The 27,276-nt window shown below is 35.5% G+C and overlaps 1 protein-coding gene across 1 annotated transcript in view; it reads right to left on the bottom strand.

Annotated features, from left to right (window-relative positions):
• nan (transient receptor potential cation channel subfamily V member nanchung) overlaps positions 1-27,276 on the bottom strand; it is a 743,452-nt gene that overhangs the window by 6,088 nt on the left and 710,088 nt on the right. Inside the window, exons 15-16 of the mRNA XM_081734312.1 lie at positions 9,156-9,272; positions 7,855-7,980 (exon numbers count right to left, since the gene is read on the bottom strand). Coding sequence (XP_081590438.1) covers positions 7,855-7,980; positions 9,156-9,272 — 243 coding nt within the window. The remainder of the gene's footprint in view (positions 1-7,854; positions 7,981-9,155; positions 9,273-27,276) is intronic.

The raw sequence follows: 27,276 nt of genomic DNA, 5'->3' as shown, positions 1-27,276 counted from the left end.
GAACAACAAATTCGAGGTGTGATTCTTAAACAGAAGGTTTGCCTTTAAACTTATAACTATAAGCTGGATTGGGTTCGGTGCAAGTAGGGCATTTCGGGGGCTTAGTCATGTTTATTCAAGCACGAGTTTGATGAGGTCCAGAACAAAATCCGCAAACGGTAGGATTTTTACATGCGGTTGTGTGATGTGAATTTTATTGTTGAAATTTTTCACAGCGTAGTTGTTAAGGTGCGGACGACCGGGAAAGCTCAACACGGTGTCTACGTTCATAAATATATGATCGATGAGATAACAAATTGTTGATTGTGTCTTGAGAGGACGAGAGTATACGCACCATATAGGTGACACCGGCATTGTTTATATGCGAACAGCTTTATGAGTAGTATGCCCTTCGAACTGGAGCTCTTCTTGAATCTCCTCATCGGTATACGTCGGGACAACCCCACGAATTACCACATAAAGTGGTGGAGGCCGCTTCGGTGGAGGCGGTTATTTCCGTTTGACAGAGTTAGGGGATGTAAGGGTAACTTGTTTCCCAAATATTTGAAAAGATGCTTTATTCCGAACTAAGATCGCGAAGTTAGGATACGGTGATTTGAGTATCACGCCGTTGCGTGTTTTGATGACCTGAGACAGAGGGGCTTCGGTAGATATTTTCGGAGCTGAATAGTTATGAATTTCTCGTTACTATACTTGCTATCAAAATTTTGAAGGAGAAAAGACTGAAGTACCGGAACAGTTGCTGAGGAAGATGAAATATGAGATGAGTCATTGATGACCGTTGGCTAGGCTTCCATGTCTGAAGTATCTGAAGCATTTTCACGATGTTGTTTTTTCGCCGGCTGGAGAGGCTGCTTAACACAGTCGGCATAGAATAGTTGACAGCGTTGAGATACGGATCTCGTGGATACGTTTGAGTTTGTGGAGGCAGTAGAACTGCCTGACTGTGTACGCTGTCTGATGCCCAAATCTTTCTGCATGACTACTTTCGCAGCCGAAGCAGAGGGAATGGCAAACACAGGAGGAAGGCCAGGATGGCGTCCATCCACCGAGGGTACAGCGGTACCAAGAGAATCAGCCATAATGGAGAGCCGTGAGCCTAAACAATGAAGAAGTGATGTATGAAGTGAGATATGAATGATATGAGCAAGGTGGGACACCCCGTTTGGATAGTTGTCTAGGCGGGGCAGCTACCCTAGCTTGATCTGTGGATCCGGCTGCCCTTGGCTAAATAAGTCTGGCAGACGGTTCGTGAGAAATAAGCAGAAGGTCAGGCCCAGAATGAGGAACAGGAAAGGTTTTTCCAAAAATTGTCAAGGCCTTTGTGGACGGAACATGTAGCCAGAATGCAGGAAAGTAGGAAAGATTTCTATATTTTAACTGGAAACTCAAATGGCAAAATAATATTAGGAAGACCTAGGTGAATATGAAAGGACGGTATTAAGATGGATTTTGTGGAAATAGGAATACAAAGTAGAAACTGGATCCAATGGGCTAAAGACAGAAGTCAATAGAGGGATCTTATGAAAATGACATTGGATTTTAGGGTTACGTACGCCATAAACTTGCTTAATGTTTTATTGACAATACCAATTCATTTGAGAAAAACGGGTATAGCTAGAACGAAGAAGATATCAGTGAAATAACATCATTGTAATTCCAGTTCCTTTAAGTGTGTTTAAATTTATAAATCAAAAACTTTGATAAAAGCAATTAAATAAATAAGGAAACAATGGTTTTTAAGCAGTTATTGTAATACCACTTATTGCAACAAGGAACAAACGATGTACTTTAACGAAGAATTAATTTTCTGAGAGATAATATTTTAATCAGAATTCAATGAAATATTTATGCGCATCCTGAAAGAGTTTGAAATAAAAGATGCTTCAGTTATACATCTTGAATAATCACGTCAGTCTATAATGAAATTGCAACTTCCGTTAAAATAAGAGTTTGTTGACAGCAGTTGGTGGGAATAGAAATCTGCGTCACGTCTTCCAAGTCATGTGCCGATTTTATTACACAGAGCATGACGCCCTCCCTTTGGTCTATGCTTGTTTAAATGACATCTTCTTCCGCTTTCCTTTGAAGTATGATTTTCTCAGGAGGATTGGCATTTTGAAAGAAGATAAGAAAATCTTTTTTGGTACCACAAAATGAAATTACGTTAGGCTCTTTGCACAAATTTAGCCATTTTAAATTTCACTTGTCACAGGATACACCGCTGGAATATTAAAAAACTTTCTCTTATAAGAGAAAGACTTTTGATACCCTAAATTTATACAAAGTAACCTTGTAGGAAAGAAGAGGATTGGAATGCAAAATCAATACAGACTGGCAATATAATATGAAAGTGAAAGCACAGGCAACAGTTCACTTATTACGTTTCATTTAACGGATTTAGATATATCTTATCAAAATCTTACATAATATATGTTACATTGATTGTTGTTTTAGTTGCAGATCACCTCATTTACAAGCTTTAAAAATTAAGTATATTTTAACTAAAAGATATTTTTAGCATTATGAACATGTTATATATGAATGAAAATGAAGAAACTATGGCTAATTGACTGATCAACGCATGTCCCAAACTCCTTAAACTAAAAAAAATCGAATTTGGAAAGTACATAGGATTTGTGGTATAAGCTATTACTAAGAAGGAAATGTAGGAATTTTGAGATAGAAATGGGTGTATCGACCAACAATTATTGCAATAGACTCTCAATTTTTCGGAGTCACTTAAGATACATGAAATTTTATATTTGGATTTTTCATTCAAAATAATTAAGCGTATGTTTTATCAGCTCTTTACATGTGACTGTAAAGCAAAGAATACAAGATAATAAAAGTGGGTGGGGTTCCGATCATTAAATTAAGATGTTCATATCTTGAATCATGTAAACATAAAATTTGATACTTAGACATTTGATTTAAAATAGTTAAACATGTAGAAAGCGGTTTTTATATTTGACCTAGACGATGAAGGAAAGGAATTTGGATGATTCATTAAGATGTCCATATGAAATATTCAAATTTCGTGCTAGACTTGAGTTATGAAAACTTCTAGACTTCTATATGAAAACACACAAGGAGGAATGTAACATATTGCCCAATGTAACACATGGGGTACTTCTTATATTAAAAAAAGCTTGAGTTGCCTTGATTTTGAGGTTAGCGTTCGTTTCAGCAGCGTGGATCTACTGGTTAATGTCGAATCCGAACTACTTCAGCTTTCTCCAAGAATCTAACCCGGTTTTCCCACGCCAGAGGCGTGTACGCTAACCACTTAACCACGAAGAAGCTGTAAAATATAGCAAAAGTGTAGTTGACTAAACCAGGTGGAGTGGGAATCCCTGGGTGGAAATGCATGAAATAATCTCTAATCTCAACTTAAGTTAAGAAATATCAAGGTAAACGTTCTTTGTATTTTCCATATCTGTACATGCGCAAAACAATGTTAATTTTCATAGCATAACAAATTGTATCATAAAAGGATCATTTTCGTTAAATGAATGGAATTGCTGGCATGATAGACTGAAACATTTAACACTCATCGCTCACATCTTTAAAGATCGATGCTTTTTACAAATCTCGTCCTTGTTGTTGATTTGTAGCTTAACGTTCTTTTCTATATGAAATTTGGACTTAAACCTTATTGTAGATTCTCAACCGTATGAACTCGAAACGGAGATCAAGGGAGGCCTATTAGTACAAAAAGCACGTACGCTAATCATCCCGTTATGGAGAAGCTCCTTAATCACAATGCCGTAGGCTAACTGAACATACATTATCATGAGATGGCATCAGCTACACCAGCGTTTCCCAACCGGTGTGCCGTGAATGGCCGCTAGTGTGCCGCAAGGAATCGAAACAAAATTATTAATTTTATAGCAATCAAATTGTAAAACGTAGGGCAAAATGTATATTTGTATTTCACATTACTATGAACCTCTACTATGAATCTACAATTTTAAGTTTCATACCGTGTTACTGTTATGTACATTTCTAATGTTCAAAAAAGTATTTGTATTCATTCTTATGACCATTATTGCTTTTTTATTGTTGCAGACTATTTCGTAGCTTGAAAATTTAAAATATCATTCAATCCTTTCGACAAATTACGTACATTTGTGTTTTAAAAATAAATGAGGTTTGTTTGTTCGTTCGTTATTTAGTGATTTTTCTTCTTAGTAAAAGGTTGGATACAGTTTTTGAAAAGAAAGCGTATTTTTAAAAACTTGAGTACAATATTTTATTGCAATCGTTTTCTATTTTTAAATTAAATTGAAAAATAAGCATAATGATTTACCACGGGGAAAAACCAGTGTTCGGGCTTCTTCTTTGTGAGCAGATCAATAATCACAGAAAAAATACCACTGTGTTTGATATTTACAAATAATATCTTTAAGTGTGCCGCGAGAATCCAAGTAACACCCGTAGTGTGGCGCAAATTGAAAAAGGTTGGGAAACGCTGAGCTACACCAACAACATTGTGTCGTCCTTGTCTCCTGGGTGTTGGGCCTCGCCTACATTCGCGGAAACAAACATATGACATAGCAGTCAAAGACATTGGATTCACAAGTATTTCTTTGGATCATTCTATCGTGCGCTCTAATTTGGATATACACCCCCTGCATTGATCAAGTATAACATGCTAGTTTATGATTTTATTTGCTTCGGCTGTTCCGAGCTTAAGGTATAAATAAAAGGACATTAGGAACATATAACAAAGAAACTAAGTCTACCTGATGAATAACAACAAGAAATGATATAAAATGTATTGAGCTGATCAGTACGGTACTGTATATCTACTTTCGGGCTACCTTGTATATTTCTTCAAATGAGTGCACTCCCTCTGAGAAGTGAATTGAACAAATAGAAATAAGCTCCACTCAATAAAACTTATTTCCGAAAATTGAGAGACGTTATCTTGTATTAGTCACCGAGATGAAGTAATTGTAGCACTCTTGTGTCTTGAAGACTCTAATCTCACACATTCCTGTTTAGTGCGTGGCGTTAACCATCTGTATTGTGAAGACTGTACCTCCTATATTTTGGCACATCCCAAGTAGCCAAACAAGTGTTGGACAACGGTTGATATTTGGTGGTGACCACCATTTTTGAACGTTGCTAACACGTTGATGGTATGCATTTAGCCGCAACAGTTCTCAGCAATTCAATTTTCACCGAAAATACAATCCGTTTCAACTTAACCACCAAAACTAAACGTTGGTCATACAGTTAGTATTAGGTGCTGGATTTCAACGAAATTAGTTACTGTAAATTGGTCTATTAAAAATGAAAATTCGTTGGCTGAAATCAACTGCTTTGAGTACTATAGAATACTCGTGTCGCAAAAAAACTTTTACGAACAATGAAGTAAACTACATAGGAACGTTGTGACTTCCATTTGTTTATTTGTGATCGTAGAAAAACTTCGAGAATACTCAGATCTCAGAGAACGCATGAAAGTTTCTAAAAATATCTTAATCAAGTGTTGGGTGATAACACTCTATTTAATGTTCATATTTTCACTTTTATTTGTGAGCTTAGAATAGTACAATGTCCTCTGAGACTCTTCTTTTCAGATTTTTCCTGTTACGTGTTACTATTATTGCTATTTTTTAAAGACAGTTTGTTCATATATATGTTACAGTATTATTTATTATTTTGATCTCTTTGTAATCTCTGATTTAAGTTTTATAATTCTTTTTGTTTTGTTTTCTTATTTTATTTTTTCGAAATTACATTCAAATTCCCTTTCTAGAAGCGTCTTTTTAATTTTTAATGTGGTGTGCGTCCACCCCTGGCCTTATCGTGAGGAGATAGTTTTGTTCCCATTTAGCCCCCACTAACCAATCAGTTAACTAACTTGTATTTCCAAATAATTTTTTTAAGGTTTACTTCCTAGAACATTTTTTTTACCTTAAGCATTGCGACGGAGACTGTTTTCGTTCTATGGTGACGAAATTACACACCTTGTGTAGTACCACCAAGCATGAAGAGAATGAAGTTATCCGTTGTGTGGACACCTTAGACCGTTGACTGTGCGTGAAGTGTGGTACCTGCATATCGGGACAAATGCCGCTGAGCGATACAGTGTCATTAACAAATTATGCAAGGAGCATGGATTCATTGTGTTCGAAAACAGCATATCACGGGTGTTGGAAGGTGCAGGTAAGGCGAGGCTGGGATGATTCCCGTGGGGCAGAAACAGGCCAACCCCTGGCCTACTACTAGCCGGACACGAGCCAGAATTCTGGAAGTCGGAACTCTGGTCACCAAGGAGAATCTACGCACACAGAGGAATATCGCGAGCCGGATAAAGACATTACTAAAGACACTGTACACCGTTCATCACAGCGTGTACACCATTCAGACATTGTACACCATTCATTTGAGGTTAGTAAAGCAACGGAGGGGGCGTGTTCATAAGATCTTGCCAAATCACATCCAGGGACGTCGCACCAAATGTCGAAAGCTGTATGATCGGGACCTGGCCGGTGAAAAGTGGAAGTTTGTAGAACAGTGGACAAGGTATGTGTTTATCTAAATGACTGACATAACCCACATGCAATTTTGTATCGATGGACATGTGCGAGGGACTTTCAAAGATGGTTCACTGAATGCAAGGAAAATTTTGGCACAGGTTTCATGATCATTGCTGGAGACTCTTACCATGGCAAGTTGACCATACATTATGTAGCTAAAAGTATGAAAGTGAATTCGGAATATTATCAGGCTAACGTCCTGACTCCCGTTTATCGCCATGACATTCAACATCTCTAACAGAAGGAACAGGAATCATGTGTGGGTGAATCAAGACAAGATGTCAAGTCACACATCTTGCTCAACCCGCCTTTTCCTCCAACAAATGGCAGCAGAAATGCGTGCATGGAGTTCGTGGCATTCCATTCACAGTCATTCCACGCAAGTAACCTGATGCATCACTGATGGACTTTGCGCCTTCAGCCTCCTGAAACAAGCCTTGTCTCACAGGAGACTCCCACCGTTGAAGGGCTATGGAAAACCTGTCAGAAGCAGTGATTGGATCTTGATATGACCACACGTGTTCCTGTCTCCTACAGTGATAACTTTGCTGTCGGATAATTGTCCAGATGCAGGACCACCAAATAAAGCACTCTTGATGGTGACGACATGGTTTCTCTTAAGGCAAGTGAAGTTTGAAATCGTCACCATAGATCGGAAAAAATCTCTGTATTACCATAGGTCAATATGAGGAAAATAAAAATTCGCTATTTTAGTATATTAAATTTCTCTATACTACGAAACCACGACATACTTCCAAACTGTTGGAAGAAAAGAAACCACCCAAAACGCTCCCGAGCCATCCTCGTTGTCCTGAGGAAAGTATTATTCGCCTTACTGTTCTAGTCATGTCATTGTTTTATTATTGTTTTTCATAACAAACATTGTGCATGTCTCAAATATAAGATTTCCTTAAAATGGTATAGTACATATTACAACTTATGTAAATTTACAAAAGGAAAGTAAATAATATTTTATTATTATTATTATTATTATTAGAATTAATATTATTATAGAAACACTAGGATAGGAATTATGTTTCTATAATAATTAAGCAATTCTTATAACTGTTTCTGTATTATCACTTTCAGAGCTCCTTCGTGGATAAGCGGTTAGTGTACGCGCCTTTGGCGTGGGAGACTTGGATTAGATTCCCGAAGGAAGCTCATGTGGTTCGGATCCCACGTTAATCAGTGAGTCCAAATAGCCTCGCTACTGAAATGGACGTTAAACTGAAAATCAGCTCAACTGCATTATCACTTTCCTTTTTCATAAACTAAAATTTTATTTAGTATTACTTACAGATTGATTAAGTCTCAGAACTAATGCTCGGCGCCCATCTGACATTGGTTGGGAATAAAACATTAATTTTTTCAGTCTTTCTTGAGGACTAACACCTCTTTCCACTACAAGAACTATTCTTGCCCACTGTAAAATATAGAAATACGTATTTTAATTTATTAATAAATATACTTTAATTACGGTAATAAATATACTTTAATAAATATAGTTTAATAAATAATTAACCACCCATAATGAAAAAAAAACTGATTGGCAAATATTTTAGTAAACACTAGTCACTCGTTTCCGAAGGTTATAGAGAATTTTCTCTGTAATGGTATTAATTACCATTTGTTCGAGTCGCTTTCTGAACATTTTTTTTAGATTTAGAGAAACGTAAACATCCATTTAACTTTCGACATTATCGTGAGAGAGTTTTTTTTATTTACATCTCTGTTAACACAAAGTAAACTATTACGCTTCTTTCATTTCACATTAACATGAAAGCGTGTTATCGCTGAGCAAGAATCATTTGGTTTTTGTAAATGAATAACACAAATATGTATTCGCCATCAATCAGCTACTCCTACTTCAAATATTTCAAAATTTTGTATTTATTTGAGTGTAACTGAAAGCAAAGGTCAGGCATTATTTGTGATAGCTAGTCATGCGGATGGCAATTTTACCGCGAAAACTGTCTTTATTATTTATTGTCGGACATTGAGTTTAATTTCCTAAAATCAAAATGCAATTCATGATATTCTATATAATTCAATCCAGTTCTTCTGTTATGTTACTGAAGTCTGGTAACTTTTTATGTTATGGTTGATAAAAGCTGGCAAGCTTCAGTAACATAATATAAGACCTCATTCCGGTGAGTTAGAGTCACTTTGTTACACCCTTGAATGTCCTGGATGATGACATTATATCGTTAGTTGAAGGTATTCCATTAAAAAGATTGAAATTTTAGAATCCTATTTCTTATCATCATGTATTGAATGTTAAAATCAATTCACTATTCGCGTTTTCTGCTTACAAGACGATTTCTTGGAACTAATTTATCGCGTAATATGTGACGAATATTGTAAACAATGACTAGTACATTTACAGGGAGTAGTGTTACAAAGTTTAAACATGATTGTACGAAATCTATTAGGTCTTTCAAGATATGGCTGAAAATTTACGCAAAAATTGAAGGGTGTTGAGTAATTTCTAGATTAAGGGTACGTCGTTATAAAACAAAGTTCTTTGAGTAACATTTTACTTTAACATAATACTCAATCTACATAATACTGTATTATTTGAACTAGGTAGAATTTTACCTGTCTCTGCCATTCGTTTCTTGTCTCCGCTATTTTTTGGTAGGTGTTACCCATCATGGCAATCAACATGTTTACTAACAGAATGGCTACAATGGCCATATAGATGACGAAGAGCAACTGTGGAGAAATAAATATATGCTGTAAATAAGCGCAATACGAAACCGAGAAAAGTAATATTGAAAGTTGATTTTAAAACTAAATGGCAGTAAGGCTTAAACCTATAGGTAAAGCAGTAAATAAAAACGTTTTTATGGATTAAATATTTTAACAACAAAAATTCTAAAGCAGAGAGAACATTTGTTATTTAAAGAGCATCAAATACTTATACAGAAAAATAAATTGAATGTTGCTCCATCAAGCTTGAGAACTATGTAAAATTTAAATAAAAATAAAACCTAAGGAATTAAATACTTATTAATACTAACAAGCTGAAGGTCTCGTTCTCTAAACAGTTTTCTGAAAAGCATTTGAATTTCGCACTTCCTTCGAATATACATAATGAATTTTTACTTAAACAGCATCCGGAGTGCACTATTCATTAGGGCGACCCAGAAAAATATATTGGACTCTAATATCGGCCAGTTTTGGCTATTGTATATGTCATCCACTTACCTCTTACTTAAAGATACTGTACTGGAAATCTAAGTTTGCCCAGTGCCCATTTATGTACCAAAAATCATTAAAATGAGTGTAGAGATTTAGAAGGAATTAGCCGTCAAATATCGCTACGTTCATTTCTTATTTATAATACATAGATCTGTTAGGCGGTTGATTTAGAGATTAGCATTCCTTTCAGCATCGAGGCTATCAGAGACATTGGCCTACAGTTTAACGTAAGATCTTAACCAGATGATCTCCCGCGGGTAATCGAACCCGGTTCCCCACGCCAAAGACACAATAACCATATCGCTAATATGAAACTCTCAAACTTGATTTTTTTCTGTAAATACGACTGCTCGATGGTAGCCGCTGCGTGTAGTGGTCCGGTATGAGGCGTTAATGTTATGATCTAACCAAAATCTACGTATTTGGTATTCAAGTTCTTTTGCAGTAGCATAGATGGTTTGTTAATTGTCGTCGATTTCTCTGTATCCGTTTCCTTGTTGAGTCCGATAGTTCGGAACATTGAAAATCACTGAAAATAGTAATGAACCTATCAGTGGTAACCCCTTTTGCAATGGACTGATGCTACGATCGCTGATCTCGCGAGTTTGTGTTGGACAACGCCTTTTTAGTGGAAATTCCTTTCCTCAATCTTATTACACGAATCATTTCATTATCATTCACTTTCATTAATCATTCTCTCCTTTAACCTAAAGAGTACAAATCATGGGATGTAAAACTAGAAATTTTATTTCGCTTTGGAACTTAAATTACTTATTGGAACAGAATATTTGAAATTATCTGTAATTATGTGTGAAGTTACAAAAGTAGCTATTTCAACACTAAAGTTGATTGAAATAACAACTGTTTGGTTGGCTCAGTCCAACTTAGACAGCTTACGTAAGGTTTCTTTATGAATTAGCTAACTATACTCAGAATTTCCTTATAAGAAATAATGATAAATTTGGAAGAAGCTATATGTCGCCGTAGTGAGTGGACGTGTTTTCTCTCGCTCCTGAGTGTAGTGAACCGTGATGGGTGTTGAGCTTGGAATTTACAGAGCCAGAATAGGCTTATTTAGAATTTCTTTGAAAGAGTCATCATGTTCTGTGTTAGTGAATACATCAGGCTATACGAAGGTATTTTTTGCCTACGGATTAATAATATTTACTTTATTAATCATCGGTGGTGTAGAACAGCATCCTGGTCCTCCAAGCACTCAACGTAATGATATTGCAGAAATCAAAGACATGGTATCATCTCTTCGCGCGTCCAATGAAAAAGTAGTGGCCGAAGTTGCATCCCTTTGTGGTGCTAATGAACGCTTAACAACGGAAATCAAGACATTGAGGGAAACTGTAACGAAATTGGTTGATAGGGTAGATACCATCGAGACGAAATTATTGGAAGTGTCGAGTGAATTAAGTGAACTACATCGATATAATGCATTGTTAGAACAAAAAATTGATGACCTCGAGAACAGATCACGAAGACAAAATTTAGTGTTTTACGGGGTGAAGGAAGAAGAAAATGAAGACTGGGCGACTACAGAGAAAAAAGTGTGTGATTTGTTAAGTGATAGACTGCAATTAAGAACTGATGACGAACTTATACAGAGGGCTCACCGCGTTGGAAGAAAGTGTCAGGGCAGAACAAGACCCATAGTGTGTAAGTTTTTGAGTGACAAGAAAAGGAATACGTCTTAAAAAATAGAAATAACCTTCGTGGAACAAACATTTACGTGGATCAGGATTACTCTGGTTCAGTAAGACAAGAGCGTAAACAACTACAGTACTATTTAATGAAAGCACGCAAAGAAGGGAAATATGCAAATATCAATTTCCGGTATTTGTATATTGAAGGGAAAAGATTCACGCTTACTGAACTCCAGAACAATGAAGGGAGGTATTTCCAAGAAACTGACCAGGCCGAGGAAGTTTACAATCAGACACCTGAACCGCCTAAGGCACCTGTCAATAAAGAACAAGGAAAATCTGGACAGAACTTGCGACAAGAAAACGAAGCATCCGCTCCCTCCCCCAACCCTCCATCTGGACATTCCAAGGTAAGAAGAAATATATCAGCGTGAGGGGGGTGCACCAAGGACACTTCCGTAAGTACAAAAACATTCGAAGTAAGAGGTGAAAGTGACAACATAGTTAGGGGAAAAGGTGATAATTTTAATATATATGTTCAAAATGTAAGAGGAATTCGTACCAAGCTAAAAGTACTGACTGAAAATGTATTAAGTAACAACTATCAGGCAATTGCATTAACTGAATCTTGGCTTACTGACAGTCACAATGACTCTGAACTATTTGATTTGCGGTATGTCGTGTTAAGAGCTGACAGAAATAGTATTACTTCTGGTAAAAAATTGGGTGGTGGTGTTGTATTAGCAGTAAATAAAAAATATCGAGTACAGAAAATTCCTCCCCCAAGCATTCCTAGTGTGGACTGTATTACAGTAAAAGTTTTTGTAGATACGGTTACTTGTATATATATATGTCTTGTGTATATTGCACCTGGGTCGAATCAATCAACATATAGAGAATATTTTGAATACATATTTAGCGTACTACAACCAGGGAGTAACATTCTTCTGACAGGCGATTATAATCTCTCACAGGTCACGGGAACTGATTTTAATTTCTTAGCATCTACTGGAACCTGTCAAGAATTATTTCATTTAATGAATTTTTATAATTTACGAACTCTCAATAATATTAAAAACTCATACGGCAAAACACTTGACTTAATACTCTCAAACCTTACTAGCGTAGAGGTCATACACGAACACCCTCCCCTTGTATCCGAGGATGCCTACCATCCAGCCCTACTAATCGAATATAAATATATTAACTTTAGAAATGCTTAATGTACAACGAAAAGCGAAGTAAGAGATTATAATTTTTTTAAAGCTGACTTTGATAAACTGTACCGCGAAATATCGCAAACAAATTGGGAACCTATCACAGGTAGTTTGACTGTGGACGGCTCTGTGGATTGTTTCTATAATATACTCTATTGTATTTTTGACCGGTGCATTCCGAAAAAAAGAGCTAGATTCAATTATCCTATTTGGTTTTCAAGTGGCATAATTAGATTAATTAAGAGCAAATCATATCACCATAAGAAATGGAAGCAGGGTTCTTGGGACGCACTGTATCACTACAACAAATTTAAAGAATTGAGAGCTCTTTCGCAAAAAGAAATTTCAAGGCATACAATGCATACTTAAACAACTGTGAGGCCAATATTATAAGCAATCCTAAGACTTTCTGGACGTATGTTAAAAATAAAGAGTAATTCGGGAAGTAATTTGTTTCACTATAACGATCAAACTTTGAGTGACGATGCTGCTATTGCAAATGCATTTATGGCAAATTTTCAAGTAACACACAATAAATCAACTTATAATCTTATTCCTATGGAGCAATACAATAATTCGGAAATTCTGGACAAATTAAATATTAACTTTATAGACATCGAAGATGTTGAGAATGCTATTAAAAAACTTAAGCCACGGTCATCTTGTGGGCCGGATAAAATACCACCGTACATCATTAAAGGCTGCTCAGAAATACTGAAACATCCCCTACAGGCTATTTTTAACAAGTCAATAGCTTCTTCTACGTTTCCTATGAAATGGAAGATTGGTGACGTCTGTCCCATTCCCAAGACAGGTTGTTCTACTGACCAAATAAAAAATTATCGACCGGTAACACTGCTATCTGCCCCATCTAAGGTATTTGAAATTATTATATATGAAAAAATTTACTCACATGTACGGTCAGTAATATCTCCCTTTCAACATGGTTTCATGCCAAAGAGGTCAACTGTAACTAATCTCTCAGAACTTACACATTTTATAGCTAATCAAGTTGATAAAAAGGAACAAGTAGACGTAATTTATACAGATTTCTCCAAGGCGTTCGACGTAATTAATCACGATATACTTCTAAGCAAACTTGTGACATTCAATTTTTCACGAAACCTTCAACAATTTATAGCGTCCTATCTTTGCCAACGCAAACATCGCGTTCGATACAAAAATATTCTAACTGAGGAATATGTCGTAGACTCTGGTGTGCCTCAGGGATCGAACTTAGGACCTCTATTATTTATATTATTTGTTAATGATTTACCACCTGTAATAACATCCTCCCACAAACTATTGTTTGCTGACGATTTAAAAATCTATCGTAGCATCTCCACGGAGTTAGACGCTATTTCTTTGCAAATTGATATAAATTATATTTTCCAATGGTGTGAATCAAACAAATTGCTGTTAAATATTAAAAAAAATGTAAAGTAGTATCATACACCAGGAAAATGAACTATGTCCGCAATGTGTATACTATTAATCAAACACCAATTGAAAGAGTGGATTATATAACTGATCTTGGAGTCACTCTGCAGTCAAACCTATCATTTGATATTCATGTCAACAGAGTAGTTGGTGAGGCCTTTAGGAACCTTGGCTTTGTGATGAGATTAGGAAGTGATTTTTCTAACACCGATGTCCTCAAAACTTTATACATTGCCTATGAAAGGTCTAAGGTGGAATATGCAGCGATAATATGGGGTTCTGATAGTAAGAAATATACAAGTAAAATCGAAAACATTCAAAATAAATTTGTGCGCTTTTTAACATATAAAGAAACAGGGATATATCCGAAATTTGAGAAGTATGAAGATCTTCGAAGCAAATATTCATTACAATCACTTGAAAGCAGGAGGACTCACTTCATTTTATCTTTCTTACATAAAATAATACATAGTACAGTAGATTCAGAATATTTACTATCAGAAATCAAACTTCACGTCCCACATAGAGCAACCAGACCCCATAATAGCATATTTCATCTCTCAACGCAAAGGACTAATGCATTGGATGTATCGCCTGTCAGAAAAATGTGTTTATTGTATAATAAGATGTCAGAAAAGCACCCAGAGATAGACATTTTTAGCTATAGACAGAATTTTACTCTAAATAAATAAGGTGTAGATCATGTTATATGTATTTTAAAGTATTTTGCAATCGTATTATTTTGTTATCATAAGTGTATTTTAAATTATATTATCATGATGGAAAACTGTAATTAGGCATCCGCCTGTTGTTTTCTGAAATAAATAAATAAATAAATGTCGCTATTACGAATTAAATAATTGAAAATAAAGACAACAACTAAAGGAACATTTTTTGAATTAGGTTTATCACAATAAAATTACATTACTCCGTTTGCAGTCTAAATAGACAAATCTAACGAACGTCCAGACATTGTTATTTCAATAGATTGGGTTGCCGTAAGACACTCTCTTAACGAAGATAGGAGAACTCGGGAAAATAACAAGGTTACAGTAAGAGGAAGACAATTTAGAAGGCAAGCAAGAGAAGTATTGGCAATTTAAATGTAAATAGAAACAAATTTAGTTTTACGAAATAGTAAGAGTAAAGAACTGATAATTAAAACGGAAAGAAAGTGTAATATTAATAACTAAAGTATTGGAATATAGGAAACAGCTAAATTTAAATATTGCTTGAAGAACAGGCTGTAGAATATTAAACAATAAATAATAAAAATTGCTATGTGTCGTAAAATATTCGTTTATACGAATCAAGGATAGGATGGACAAAATACAACTTTAGAAGGAAGAAAAGTCTATTTTACGAGATTTTCAATAATGCTTCGTGTGGGCAACCAATATAAAGAAAATAAGAAAGAGAGAGAGAGAGAGTAAACAAAGTAAATAGTAAAATGGATTACCTAACTATTGCAGAGTTAACACTTTTAAGAAGGAAAGGAAGTTATGTCCATCTTTGTTCTCTGTTCATTTGTCTGGAATTTGAAAAAGCTTTAGCCATTTCGAGAAACTTACGTTTCATTTATTTCTGATTGCACACACACACACATTGTGTATATATAACGCTGTGTTCCAGTGTGGTCCATTTCGCAAATCATTCTCACTGCATTTATTTCATATAGTCTTTTTCCTTTTGTGTTCTTTCTTCCCTGATGAAAACTTCCGCTTCAGTGATATTACCAAGTCATCCGACAACGGAATAATTGTGGTGAATTCTGGTTTGCAGTGCTTCAACCAGATAATGTTCGTTTCTCTTCATTTCACATAGTTACAATTATCTATCTCCAATGAAAGTGGATTTCACCAATACAAACAATGAATATATGTAACTTACCAATCGTACTTACTTTGTAACACTTGTACATGATATTGAAAATTACACATTTAATGTTCATAATATATATTGCGTTGGTTGTGATTCAACATAAAGAGCAACCATAGAATAATGCTTAGGTTTGTACGCGAACAAAATCACTATTCATTTCCTAAAGTGAGTGTATCACTAGTGTATGTCTTGCATAATCAGTGTTACGAGTAGAATGCTTACCTTTAAAGAGAACGACCCAATCCAGACTTATTTAACACAGAGGTTCTCACGTAGCAACATTAAATTTTTTATTGATTGACTTAGTTTGGTATTTCTATGATGATAAATGTAATCACAGTAGTTTTCTCTGATGGAAGTTTACCATCAAACAGATGTTGCGAGAGAATAAAAATGATGTGGTTGAAAATTAAAACGACGCGAATGACGTGGCTAAACGTGGACTGTGTAATTTTAATTTTCTGGGCCATGTCACGTTGGAGTGGTGGATCATTTTAGGTTTACAGTCGACGAATGCGAAGAAACAATTCAGTCGATGCTTTCGCTGATGAACTGGAATGGTCCTTTTGTTGGTGAATATTTCTCCATGTTTCTCATTCAGACCCATTTTTGTTTGTCTCGCTATGTTATGTTTAAGTACAGCCCATCGAATGTTTGAATAATTTTCCCGACGCTGCTTCAATACTCGATTATTTGATAAATTTTGCTGGAAAAAGCTATAATGTACCCTTCCTAATAAAACACAACGGTTCACTTTCGGCACCATTTTACTAGTATCAACAGACAATATGGCATCTGCAAGTTGAGATACCACACTGACAACTAGCCCGGTCTCATTAATCTAGCTCAAGTTCGCGAGTGACAGCATATTTCCAAATTGGTCGGATTGAAACGAACAACCTTTGAACATATAAATTTAATTAACTTGGTCCATTTGTAAAATGACCTCATTCACTACTAATTGTTGCAGATACAGTATTATGTACTTAGTCTGCATACTGTAATAACTTATTTTAGAAAATGCATTCAATGCTTTTTGCTACTTAGAAGATTGAGATTACGCAAAGAGAATACAACCATCATGAATGTAGAAATAACTACTTCAACTTTGGAAAATAACATTGTGTAAAACTACCGTTAGTTAAGTTTCCAAATTGGTTTTAGCGGTTTCCCGCTTGACTAAGAAGGGACACCTATCATCATATATAGAAAGTTTTCAACATAATTTAAATATTCACAATGCTATATGTAATATAACCAAGTTGAAAACACTGAATATTGAATATTACTGAATATTTTATTTCACTAGTGTTGAGTTGGGTACGTCAGGTAGTGTAGTACGGATTCGTGAGCACAATCGTACGGCTCAGATGTTTGAGATTCAAAGTGGAAACTTCCTCCCAATATTAGAAAAAGGGAGAAAATTGTGGATACGCAATTAGTTAAAAAATATTACCTCTATTAGATCTATCGAGAACAACAATGTTCAAAGTGTTGATTTCATACAGAATTCTTATCCAAACAACATTAGAGAAAAACGAATATGGGAAGAGAATTCTTGTTTAGCTGAGAAGGACAGTTGAACATTGAATAGAGTTGAGACATGAAAATAGAGTTCATACAGCACAACTGAGTGTAGAACTTTAAGAACCGCTGAACATTGAACAGCAATGGTAATATTAATAGAACATATTTAAGATTTGCGGCATCTGGATCGAAGTTTTAAAGATCCCTATAGATTTAAGTTCTAGTTTACTATGTAATTTTTATATATAGTAAGATAAATTTCGACTTAAAAGAAAAAAAGAAATTCTCTCCTAAACAGTGGATAGCAATTTTACCTATTTGACTTCCCTCTCAAGCAGTCTTTGTTTCTAAACAACCTGTAGTAATATTCCCTGGCTTGGAACAGAGACTCAACACTAATATGTATTGAAAGAGCTAAATAACGTTTATAAATCAATTTGAGCCGTAAATATACAGGCCAATGGAAGGCATACGCAAATGAATTTTCTGGTGAAATTGTGGCATGAATACTTTGAAAATATTCTCCGCACAAGAAAGAGAGCGTCAATCTCAGAGTAAATGACAACATTAAGGGTAGGAAACATTAAAATGTCATTAATCTGTCCTCTTAAGTGTTGCTTTGACATCACAGCAACCGCCTCGACAAGTTTCCAAAATTTTCCTCTACATCTTTGCACGTTACTTAAACATGGTGAGTGTGTTTGCTGAATCCTTTAAAAACGTTTAATGTAGTTAAGAAACAAACTCCATCAACTGAACGTTGTTACTTTAAAGCAAGAGTATAAAATGTAACATGGTGGTATTTGATTGATCGAGTTTTCATTGACGCGCAACTTTGGAACTTCCACACTCCTTGTCGTTTGTATGATTTCATTTTACTTTCTTTTGTCCTGTAAGTAATCGTTTTAACCTTAGCTTCAAAGTAATATCTTTCTTAAGATGATGGCAAGATATTAATATGAAGAAAACTTTCTTTGGTAAAGTAGAAATAGGAAGATTTCTTATCTGTCTCTGACTGCAGTATAAAGCGATATCTACATAAAATACTGATATATATATATATATATATATATATATATATATATATATATATATAGGGTGTATCTTTAATGATGGGTCAAACTTCAAGGGATGATAGAGGATGACAAAAGAATTTATTTAAGATAAGAAGATTTGTTATCCGAAAATGCGTCAGTTCTGAGCTATAGCCTGCCGAAAATGTACCAAAATACGACTGTCGGAGAAAGGTCGGATCAAAGCAAATCGTGCGTTATTTGACCTGGAAATTCGATTCATGTACAAATCGATGAAAAACAGTGCCGGCGGAAGAGAAGAATCGCAGAAATGTACTGAATCGCTATCGAAGCGTTGGGAAAAGGGGTAGGGAAAATTGACAGTAATTTAAGAGGACATAACAAAACAGGGGAGATTTTTCGGCGTTAAGAAAGCTGTATAAATTGTGGCAAATGTGGGATCTGAAAACCGGTATATCACCGAAGGTTGAGAGCGATCCTAGGAAGCTGGATCTTGGAGCAACAGATATGTATGTAATAAATTACAACGGAGTGACGCATGAGGAGAAGTGCAACAATCGTACATTGCGTGGAAAATTATACCGGTAAAAGGAGCAAATGTACTTATATTCACAGCAGGTGCTCAAAGTAGCACTTCTGGTTTCGATACAGATAAGGCATCGCCGTAAGAAGTTTCGTCTCATCTACTCGAAGATACCCGGTTTCGTGTTAATGATGTCATAGGCAGTGAGGATTTGTGCAATGAGGGTTTCTTTGTTCTGTACAGGTGTGTCGTAGTCGAGAGATTGTACATAACCCCACAATAAGAAATCAATTGGGTTGAGATTAGGGGATCGTGCCGGCCAAGAAATAGGACCTCCCCTTCCGATCCACCTATGTTAAAAGGAATAGTCAAGGAACTGGCGAGCAGCTACTCCAAAGTGTGCTGGAGCCCCGTCATGCTGAATTCACATACTTTGACGAACATCAAAAGATACATATAGTAATTCAGGGAGTGTTTCTTGCACGAACCATGCGTACAAGATATATGGTATTAAGATGCGTACAAAATGCGTATATTGTATTATGCGTACAAGATAAGCGAGGGGGTATGATATATGGTATTATAAGCTTCTTACCGACGATGCCTGCCCAGATATTTACCCCAAATCTGTGTTGATGTCCATGCACTATGGTACCATGGGAATTTTCGTCGGCCCACACATGACTATTCCGGCTATTGAGTACACTCTCTCTCGTAAAACAGGCTTCGTCTGTGAAGAGTATTGAGGCATGAAACTGCGGGTCGTGCAAACAGTGCTGCACTAGTCATTCACGAAACACCACACGGGGTGTGAAATCTGTACGATGCAAGTGTTGAACTTTCTGTGGATGATGGTAGTGTAGTTGTTCACGGAGTACTCTCTAAACAATACTGTGATCAACCGCTTCATGTGCTAATGCTCTAGTGCTTGTCGAAGGATGTTCTGTCACACGATCAAGAACCTCTTCTTTAAGGTCTGGAGTCTTGATTGTGTTTTCCTTCCGCGGTCGTGAAGTAATCGGCGGAAGTTTCCCGTTTCCCATAAACGCCGAACCAGCCTCGGAAACATTAAGTACTTTGGATGTCACCTGTCTTAATATCTGTTGTGATACAACCTTGTAGCTGTATGACTGTTTTCACTAGCTAACCCATTAAAATCAACATATCTACAAGTTCCTCAATTCCATTTCACTCTCGCACTAATCCCGCAACCAACCAAGAGCACAGACAACGCACAGGTACTGAGAGACTACTCACGGAATAGAAACATGAGGCGTGAGGGCTGAGGCGTGCCAGAAGATGTACTGAAATTAACCCTGATGTTTCTCAAATCAGACCTCAACAGGCTTCACTATGTGTATTTGATCATTGTTTTCATGTAAGACCACTTTATGTTTAGGAAGAACATCTGTGTAACAGAATGGATCTGTCAACTAAAATGTCCAACAGAATGACCCCATTGACAATGATGATTTTTGGTCTGATAATAAAGAGAAATAAATATTTAAAAATTTTGACCTACACTAAAACCCACCCACCGCATTGTTTAACGATAAAAAATAGGCAGTTCGAAGTACACGCCTCTTGATACTTGCGAAATACATGCCTTTTGAAATAAGGATTTATGTGATTCTTCGGACTACAGTATGTTAATTTCTTCCAATCATTGGAAGTCTATGTTTTATGTCCTTAACCTCCTCAGTGTTCTTGCGTTATTGCGTGGTAGGGGAGATCAAATGCTTTCAAATTATAACGTGATTATGTAAGATTATGATTGAGGCACAGAGTTCCAGACCCTGATTGTATTCTGGAGTTAGTCACATGCCCATTATCTCTATGTTTCTTTCTGTGATAACTCTGTTCAACATTCAGCAATTCGTTTCTCTTAGACATGAATTCAGTCTTACTTAGTATTGCAAAATTCAAGCAAAATTTTGAGCTTCCTGCAAAGGAACCCTCTATTGTGGAAAAATTGGAAAATTTGGGAAAGATATTTTTTGTGTATAATTTCTCCAAATATAGGTCAATTTAATGAACTTTAAATTTAATGTTTCCTGCTTCAAATCTGCATTATGATAAATGCATTGCACTTAGCCAATAATAATGGAATTGAATGCAGAATGAATGATCTTGATTCAACTTCCAGACCCCTAACAGTAAATCTCTAATTAGAAATAGAACGTAGAATAGAAAATAGCATTGTGGTTGAATGTCAACAGATGTTACTAGGGGATTGACAAAAAAATTGCAAAAAATAATCTCCTTTGCATATAAGACGAAAGTTGGGATTCGACTACAAAAGGCAAGGCTTGGAAGGTTCTCATTACTGAATCTATTTGAAGAAGAGCTTCGAAATTTTGAAGAAATAATATCCAGGTACCCTAAGTTCAAGATAAGACGAGATTTTTAGAAATGAAGCCCTTAAAGTTAAAAGCGGGATCTTATATTTTTGTTGTAGTACCTAAGATCTTCGCAACTGTTAGATATAGAACTTTAAAATTTGGTGAACACATTTCACGTATAATATACCCTGCTAATATCATGAAGGATTACGAAATGTAACAGCGACGAGATGAAACCGAGGTGGGCCTGTGAAATCCAACTTACAACAGCAACTATTATCAAACCTAAAAGATTTGACTTAGTTATATACCTTTCAACTCTTTTCAACTCCTAAATAAAATGGCAGGATACTATTTTTTTTTTATATTTGGGACTAAACGTACAAGTATGTATATTCCTCTCATATTGTTCCTTCTAAGTGAAAGTTCTCGTATTTATATCGTTTTCTTCCAATCACAAGTCTAGTTCCTTATTTTATTTTCCTCTTTTTCTTAAAAAAATATAAAGCACCTATCTAAGGACAGTATGTACCATATGTGCTGTACAGAACTAATTCGATCTGGATTAAATTTTTCATGGACGTAGGTAGCCCTTGACATTATTACAAAAGATATGCGTGACCTCAACTGCTCAGACCGCACGAAAATACGCCTAGAATATAAATCGCTCATCTCAAAAGCAGTGATATGAGCCATTTGCACGCAAAATGTTGCGTTTTACCACGAGAGACATTTGCATGGTCAACTATGCAAGGTCCAAGAGAGGAACCTTGGTAACGCGAAGAAACAAAACATCGATATAATAGGACCAAGAACACACATATTTTAATGTCGGGGCCGATTGCTATATTTCTCTTTGCTTAAAATAATTACGCTATCTGAGCAAAAAACCTTCTCCACTGACGTGGTAGTGTTGACTTCCTATGCTGTCTTCAAAATGCGAGTGTGGGATTTCAATGACGTGGTCAAAGCAAAGTAGAACAGTACATATGACTGAAGCCACTTTTTCACATTAAACAGTATTTCTGTATTCAAGCAGCCAATATCAAATGCCACATTAATTATATTTCCAAGTGATGTTATTGGTATGTCAAGATCATAATCTGCATTTTGCCAAGGATATTGTAACATAGGCTTGTACTTCCATGCAGAAAGTTTGTTATATATGCACGAGTGAAATCTGAAGATGAAATGACGATCGTGTAACTGTGCTTGTGTTTATTACATTGTAATCTTACAGGAACAACGATCCTTCTCACATAGAGCTTATATTACCTAAAGTACACAATAAAAGATTGGCAATATTTTGTTGTTTTCGGTGGCAATATCTTGAGCGTAACATCCTTGTTCGAGAAACTTTCAGCTATCAGAGTGTAATCTCTATGGCCTGACCAGAACTCACACAGGCCATACAAATGACACAAAAATATGTTCTTCTTATCTTCACGTGCATCTACGCCAAGGACGGTTAGAAAACTTTATATATGATCTTTTGTCGTTTTGCCTTTTTTGCTTGCCTCCACACCAATGTTTCGTGGTTATGTTGCCGCAGATTTCTTTCAAACGTTTGGGGCAATGTGTCTTATGGCCTTCAGAATAAGATATAGAGCTTGTAAGATAATTTGCCCCAAACACATTTGCAGATGCATATAATGAACAGCAGTAACATGCACTCTTTCCCTATCAAATTGTGACAGTACATACTCTTTTATCGTTTTTAATTGTGTCAGCCAGTCTTCCTGAAGTGCACCCGGTCTCGCCTTTGGAAAGTCATACAATATAATATTACCTTGCAATTTGATTTACTTTGAATGCACTTATAGTGCCCCACAAATTTGCTGTTGCAGATGAAACAAAGATTGTAATAGTCTTCAAAAATGTTCTCCAGTATGTTGTCATCAATATCTTGTAATACACTGGCCCTCGACATTTTGGGTGGCGATGGTTCGTACTCACTTTCACGTGAATGTTCCTGTTACTCTGGAAGTGAAAATCTTGCACTACTGGACGGGTCAACTTCAGGTACGGCTTGTTCTTAAAAATCACTATGCTCTACATATCCAGCTTATCTTCATGCATTTCTGAGGAATCCGTATTGTATTTATGAATTATTATGTTATATATAATATTCACGAACTCCATATCCTAGGCCCCAATTACGTTTAAATATTCAGCACGTCGCAACTTGGCCTCTAACATCTTAATCACATGGGAGGACTCTTTACACTACAATCCACAAATGAGCACTCCAAAAGAAGGTCTCCTACTACAACTATATTACTCACACAATTATAGTAACATTTGCTCGTGCAGAAACAACATATCATTATCGAATGAGTCTATCAGACAACGGCTGTGCTTTGTATGGAAATTGCTCATACCACTGCTTTAGGGACTTTCGATTTATAATTTAAGCACATTTTCATTCGGTTCTGACAAGTAAACCTTACGTTTGGGTGAACCGAGTTGCTGACTGAGACAAATATGAGAAAGTAGTACTAAATGTGGTCAGTATTTCAGTGAAGTTGTAGGTGCGAAGCTCCAGAGGTTTAGGAGATACAGCTATCAGAACATCACATGGAAGTACAGAATAGTCTTCATACAGTTTGAGGTAAAAGCCCTGTAAGACCTCTTGTAACGACAAAAGGTGAATAACAAATATATGGGTACATATTAGGACTAGGGGGAAGTCATATAGTAAGGGTATACCTGACGGCGGCCATCTTGAAATCCGCCATTTTAAATTAAGGTTAAGTTTTTAAAATAGGAATAGGGTCATGTGATACATGATTTAAGGCGCAAATTTAATCAGAAGAACAACGGTGACGTTAATTTTGATTTACGCGCAATTGGTAAAAAGTTAAAAGGGAAATTAAATATTGTTGCAGCATATGTATTAGTGCTTTACCCCACTTTGTAAATTTTGTGTTAATGATAATAATTAAATAAAAAGCAGGTAGATAAATATTAGGTGTATGGTAAGAGTTGCTTTGATGGCGGCCATGTTCAAATCCGCCATTTTGAATCAGACAAAAGTTTTAAACAAAACGCATAACAGCAAAGGACAAGAGCGAGCGAGAAATAGATGTGAACAGGATACAAGAAAAACAACGAAATGGCGTGCAAGTACAGCAATAAACAACTAACATTATAACGCCACCATTGTATTTCTGAATAACTTCTAGCCCGAAGTCATCTATTGAATTACTCTATTCCCATTTAATTTTGTGCTGGTTAATGATAAGGCAAAAATGGTTATACCGTTGCATTTATGGTAAAATTTGCTTATTAATGCTTATTAAGGGCATTACTATATATCGTAATGAAGACAACAAATCCTAGATATTTTTATTATGTGCATACTCTAACTTTACTATCATCATCAGTGTTAAGCCTCATTGACGAGTTCTTGCACATAAACAATAGTTCTCCATTCATTTTTATTTTCAGCCTTAGATTTTAAGACATCAGAATCTTGATATCGTCTAGGAGCTGACACCTTCTTCTTCCCGTCTTTCTACTTACGAAAACTAATCCTTCGAAAATATCCCTTATAAGGCAATTATCCTCAGACAGTGCCCTTTTCCTTTCTTGCTACTAACATCAGTATTCTTCTTTCCTCATTTACTTTTTCAGAGCTTCTTTACTTATTCTCTCTTTTAAACTGATTTTTCCATCCTTCTAAATATCTACATCTTCAACCTTATTATAATAGATATAATTATAATTGTAGTAAAAACATGTGTAAAAGTACAGTAATGTGAGTACTGCTGCTCAGCTCTATACTGTAACACTGGACCGAAGACTCACAGGCCGTTCCTATAGCCACTTTTTGCAGAATTGGCTTTTATTAAAAATGTCATGATAACTGTTTCTGTGAATATTTACCTTTTATTTCATTAATGATCATAATTGCATTTACAACAGCAAGAAGGACATGTTTGGGGAAGGAGAAGAAGTTTCAAACTTTTCATTCACACGTTACGCCACAGCAGAGATATCTTTTTTCTTACTTGTTTACATTTCGCACCCCTTGCCATTAATATATTACAAAATATTTTGAAAATTCATATCGGACGATTATTAAGAAAAATGATATGGTCATTCTTCATAAAGCTGGGAGCATAACTCTGTTTTACAGTAAGTAATGGATATATATTTGTGATACTTAAGAAAATGAAGGTATCTTCATTGCAGTGAATGTACTTTAACATAAATATATTTCTAATTTGTCAATATTGTATGATTAATTAGTTATCAAATATACTTGCAATAGAAATGTATTTTATTAGATATAAAATTAGTTTGGTGTACAAGTTTCTAATTACACGCTTATTTGCGTTTACTGCATCCTAATTTCATACCCACCCAAGTGTCACTGATTATTCTAGAAAAGTTAAACCGAGAAATATTATAAGTATTTGCTTTGGAACTAAAAGTGAATCAAAATACAATATAGTAACCAACGCCAATTTTAACACCACAGCATTGAACTTGACCTGTGTAACAAATATTGCACTTTTAATTATTTAATCATATTTTCATGTAAGAAATAAATATAGAAAATAATTTGAGTTTCCAATCCTCGATCTTCAAGGTTCGCAAATTCGGCAAAAATACTTCTTGTAGCTAGTGTCTATATAAAGAACGGAGGGAAAATACAATGCTCTCAGTATAGATCTGTAGGAATTGTGATAGATCTAGGCTCACTTGTTTTTAAGGATTTAGTCTCGGAAAGGGTTTCTACGTCTTTATAAGCAGAAGTGTATCACATTTCCATCAGTATCAACATTCAATCATGTTATTTTATTTGCGTCACAACCTAAAAGTCTCATTAAGTTACGCTTCAGTATCAATTTCATATCAAGAGTTGCCACTGTTATCGTATATAAACAAATTATATGTTTACAAAAATATTTTTCCTTCGATGATTTTCGAAAACTACAAGTTAGAATTTAAATTCATCCATCTAAATGTTAATTTAATGGGATTTATGTATTATTACATGTTATATCCTTGACAATATTTTTCAGGTAACGTTACTAGTACTGTAAAATTTTAATTCAGTCATCCAGTTCCAAACCAGGTCTTGTTCATTTACAGAAAATCTCGGGAAAACTGAGAAAAACAGTACGATCCTTCTGTTTTGTAGAACTCAAAATACTTGAGTGTGTTTATGTGAATTACTTGAACATCCTCAAATATATCCAGTTCTACAAAACATATCAATTTTACAGTGTTCCTCCGTTTTCCAATATTTTCTGTAGATGGACAAGAGCTGGTTTGGAACTGAACGACTCAATGATAAGCTCTCTTATCTTCTCGGTAATACATGTGCACAATCACTTTTACAATGTTATAATCATCTCAGAGCACAAACTTAGGGATATAATTATAAACAAGCTAGTAGTAATGGAAGGTAAAAACGAAAGAACGAAGTATTGTTTCTGTACTGAAGACCTACGTTACTAATTCACAAAACAGATAACACCTAAGTATGGTGTGTTTTCGTAAATCATACTATGTTTTAGTGAGTGTGAATCAGGTTCTCAGTTTAATATTAATCACAACACAAAAATAACACTTTTTCGCCTTGATATCGTAAATTCTGGACGAATCTCATTTCGATTGTCGAAAACTTCTTTCTCGTCTCACTTCGATTTTTAACTCGTTCCCTCTCGAATTTTGGTTTCGCCTTGTTTTGTAAATGTTTATACACAATTTATGCTCCAATTTATTTGGATTTCATGTAAAAGTTATCAGAATCTTTCGCGTCACGTGAGGTCCACTGAGGGTGTAATATACCGGTATATATGAACGTTCAAATATTACTTATCATTGAAGTATGTTGCGTATCTTTAAACGTTAATAAATGTTATGTTCACGCAATCATTTTACC

Source organism: Thermobia domestica, chromosome 12, assembly GCF_964235325.1.
Source record: "Thermobia domestica chromosome 12, izTheDome1.hap1.1, whole genome shotgun sequence".
Lineage (NCBI taxonomy): Eukaryota > Metazoa > Arthropoda > Insecta > Zygentoma > Lepismatidae > Thermobia > Thermobia domestica.
Note: the sequence above shows the minus strand (reverse complement) of the source record. Positions and strands in the feature narration are given on the sequence as shown.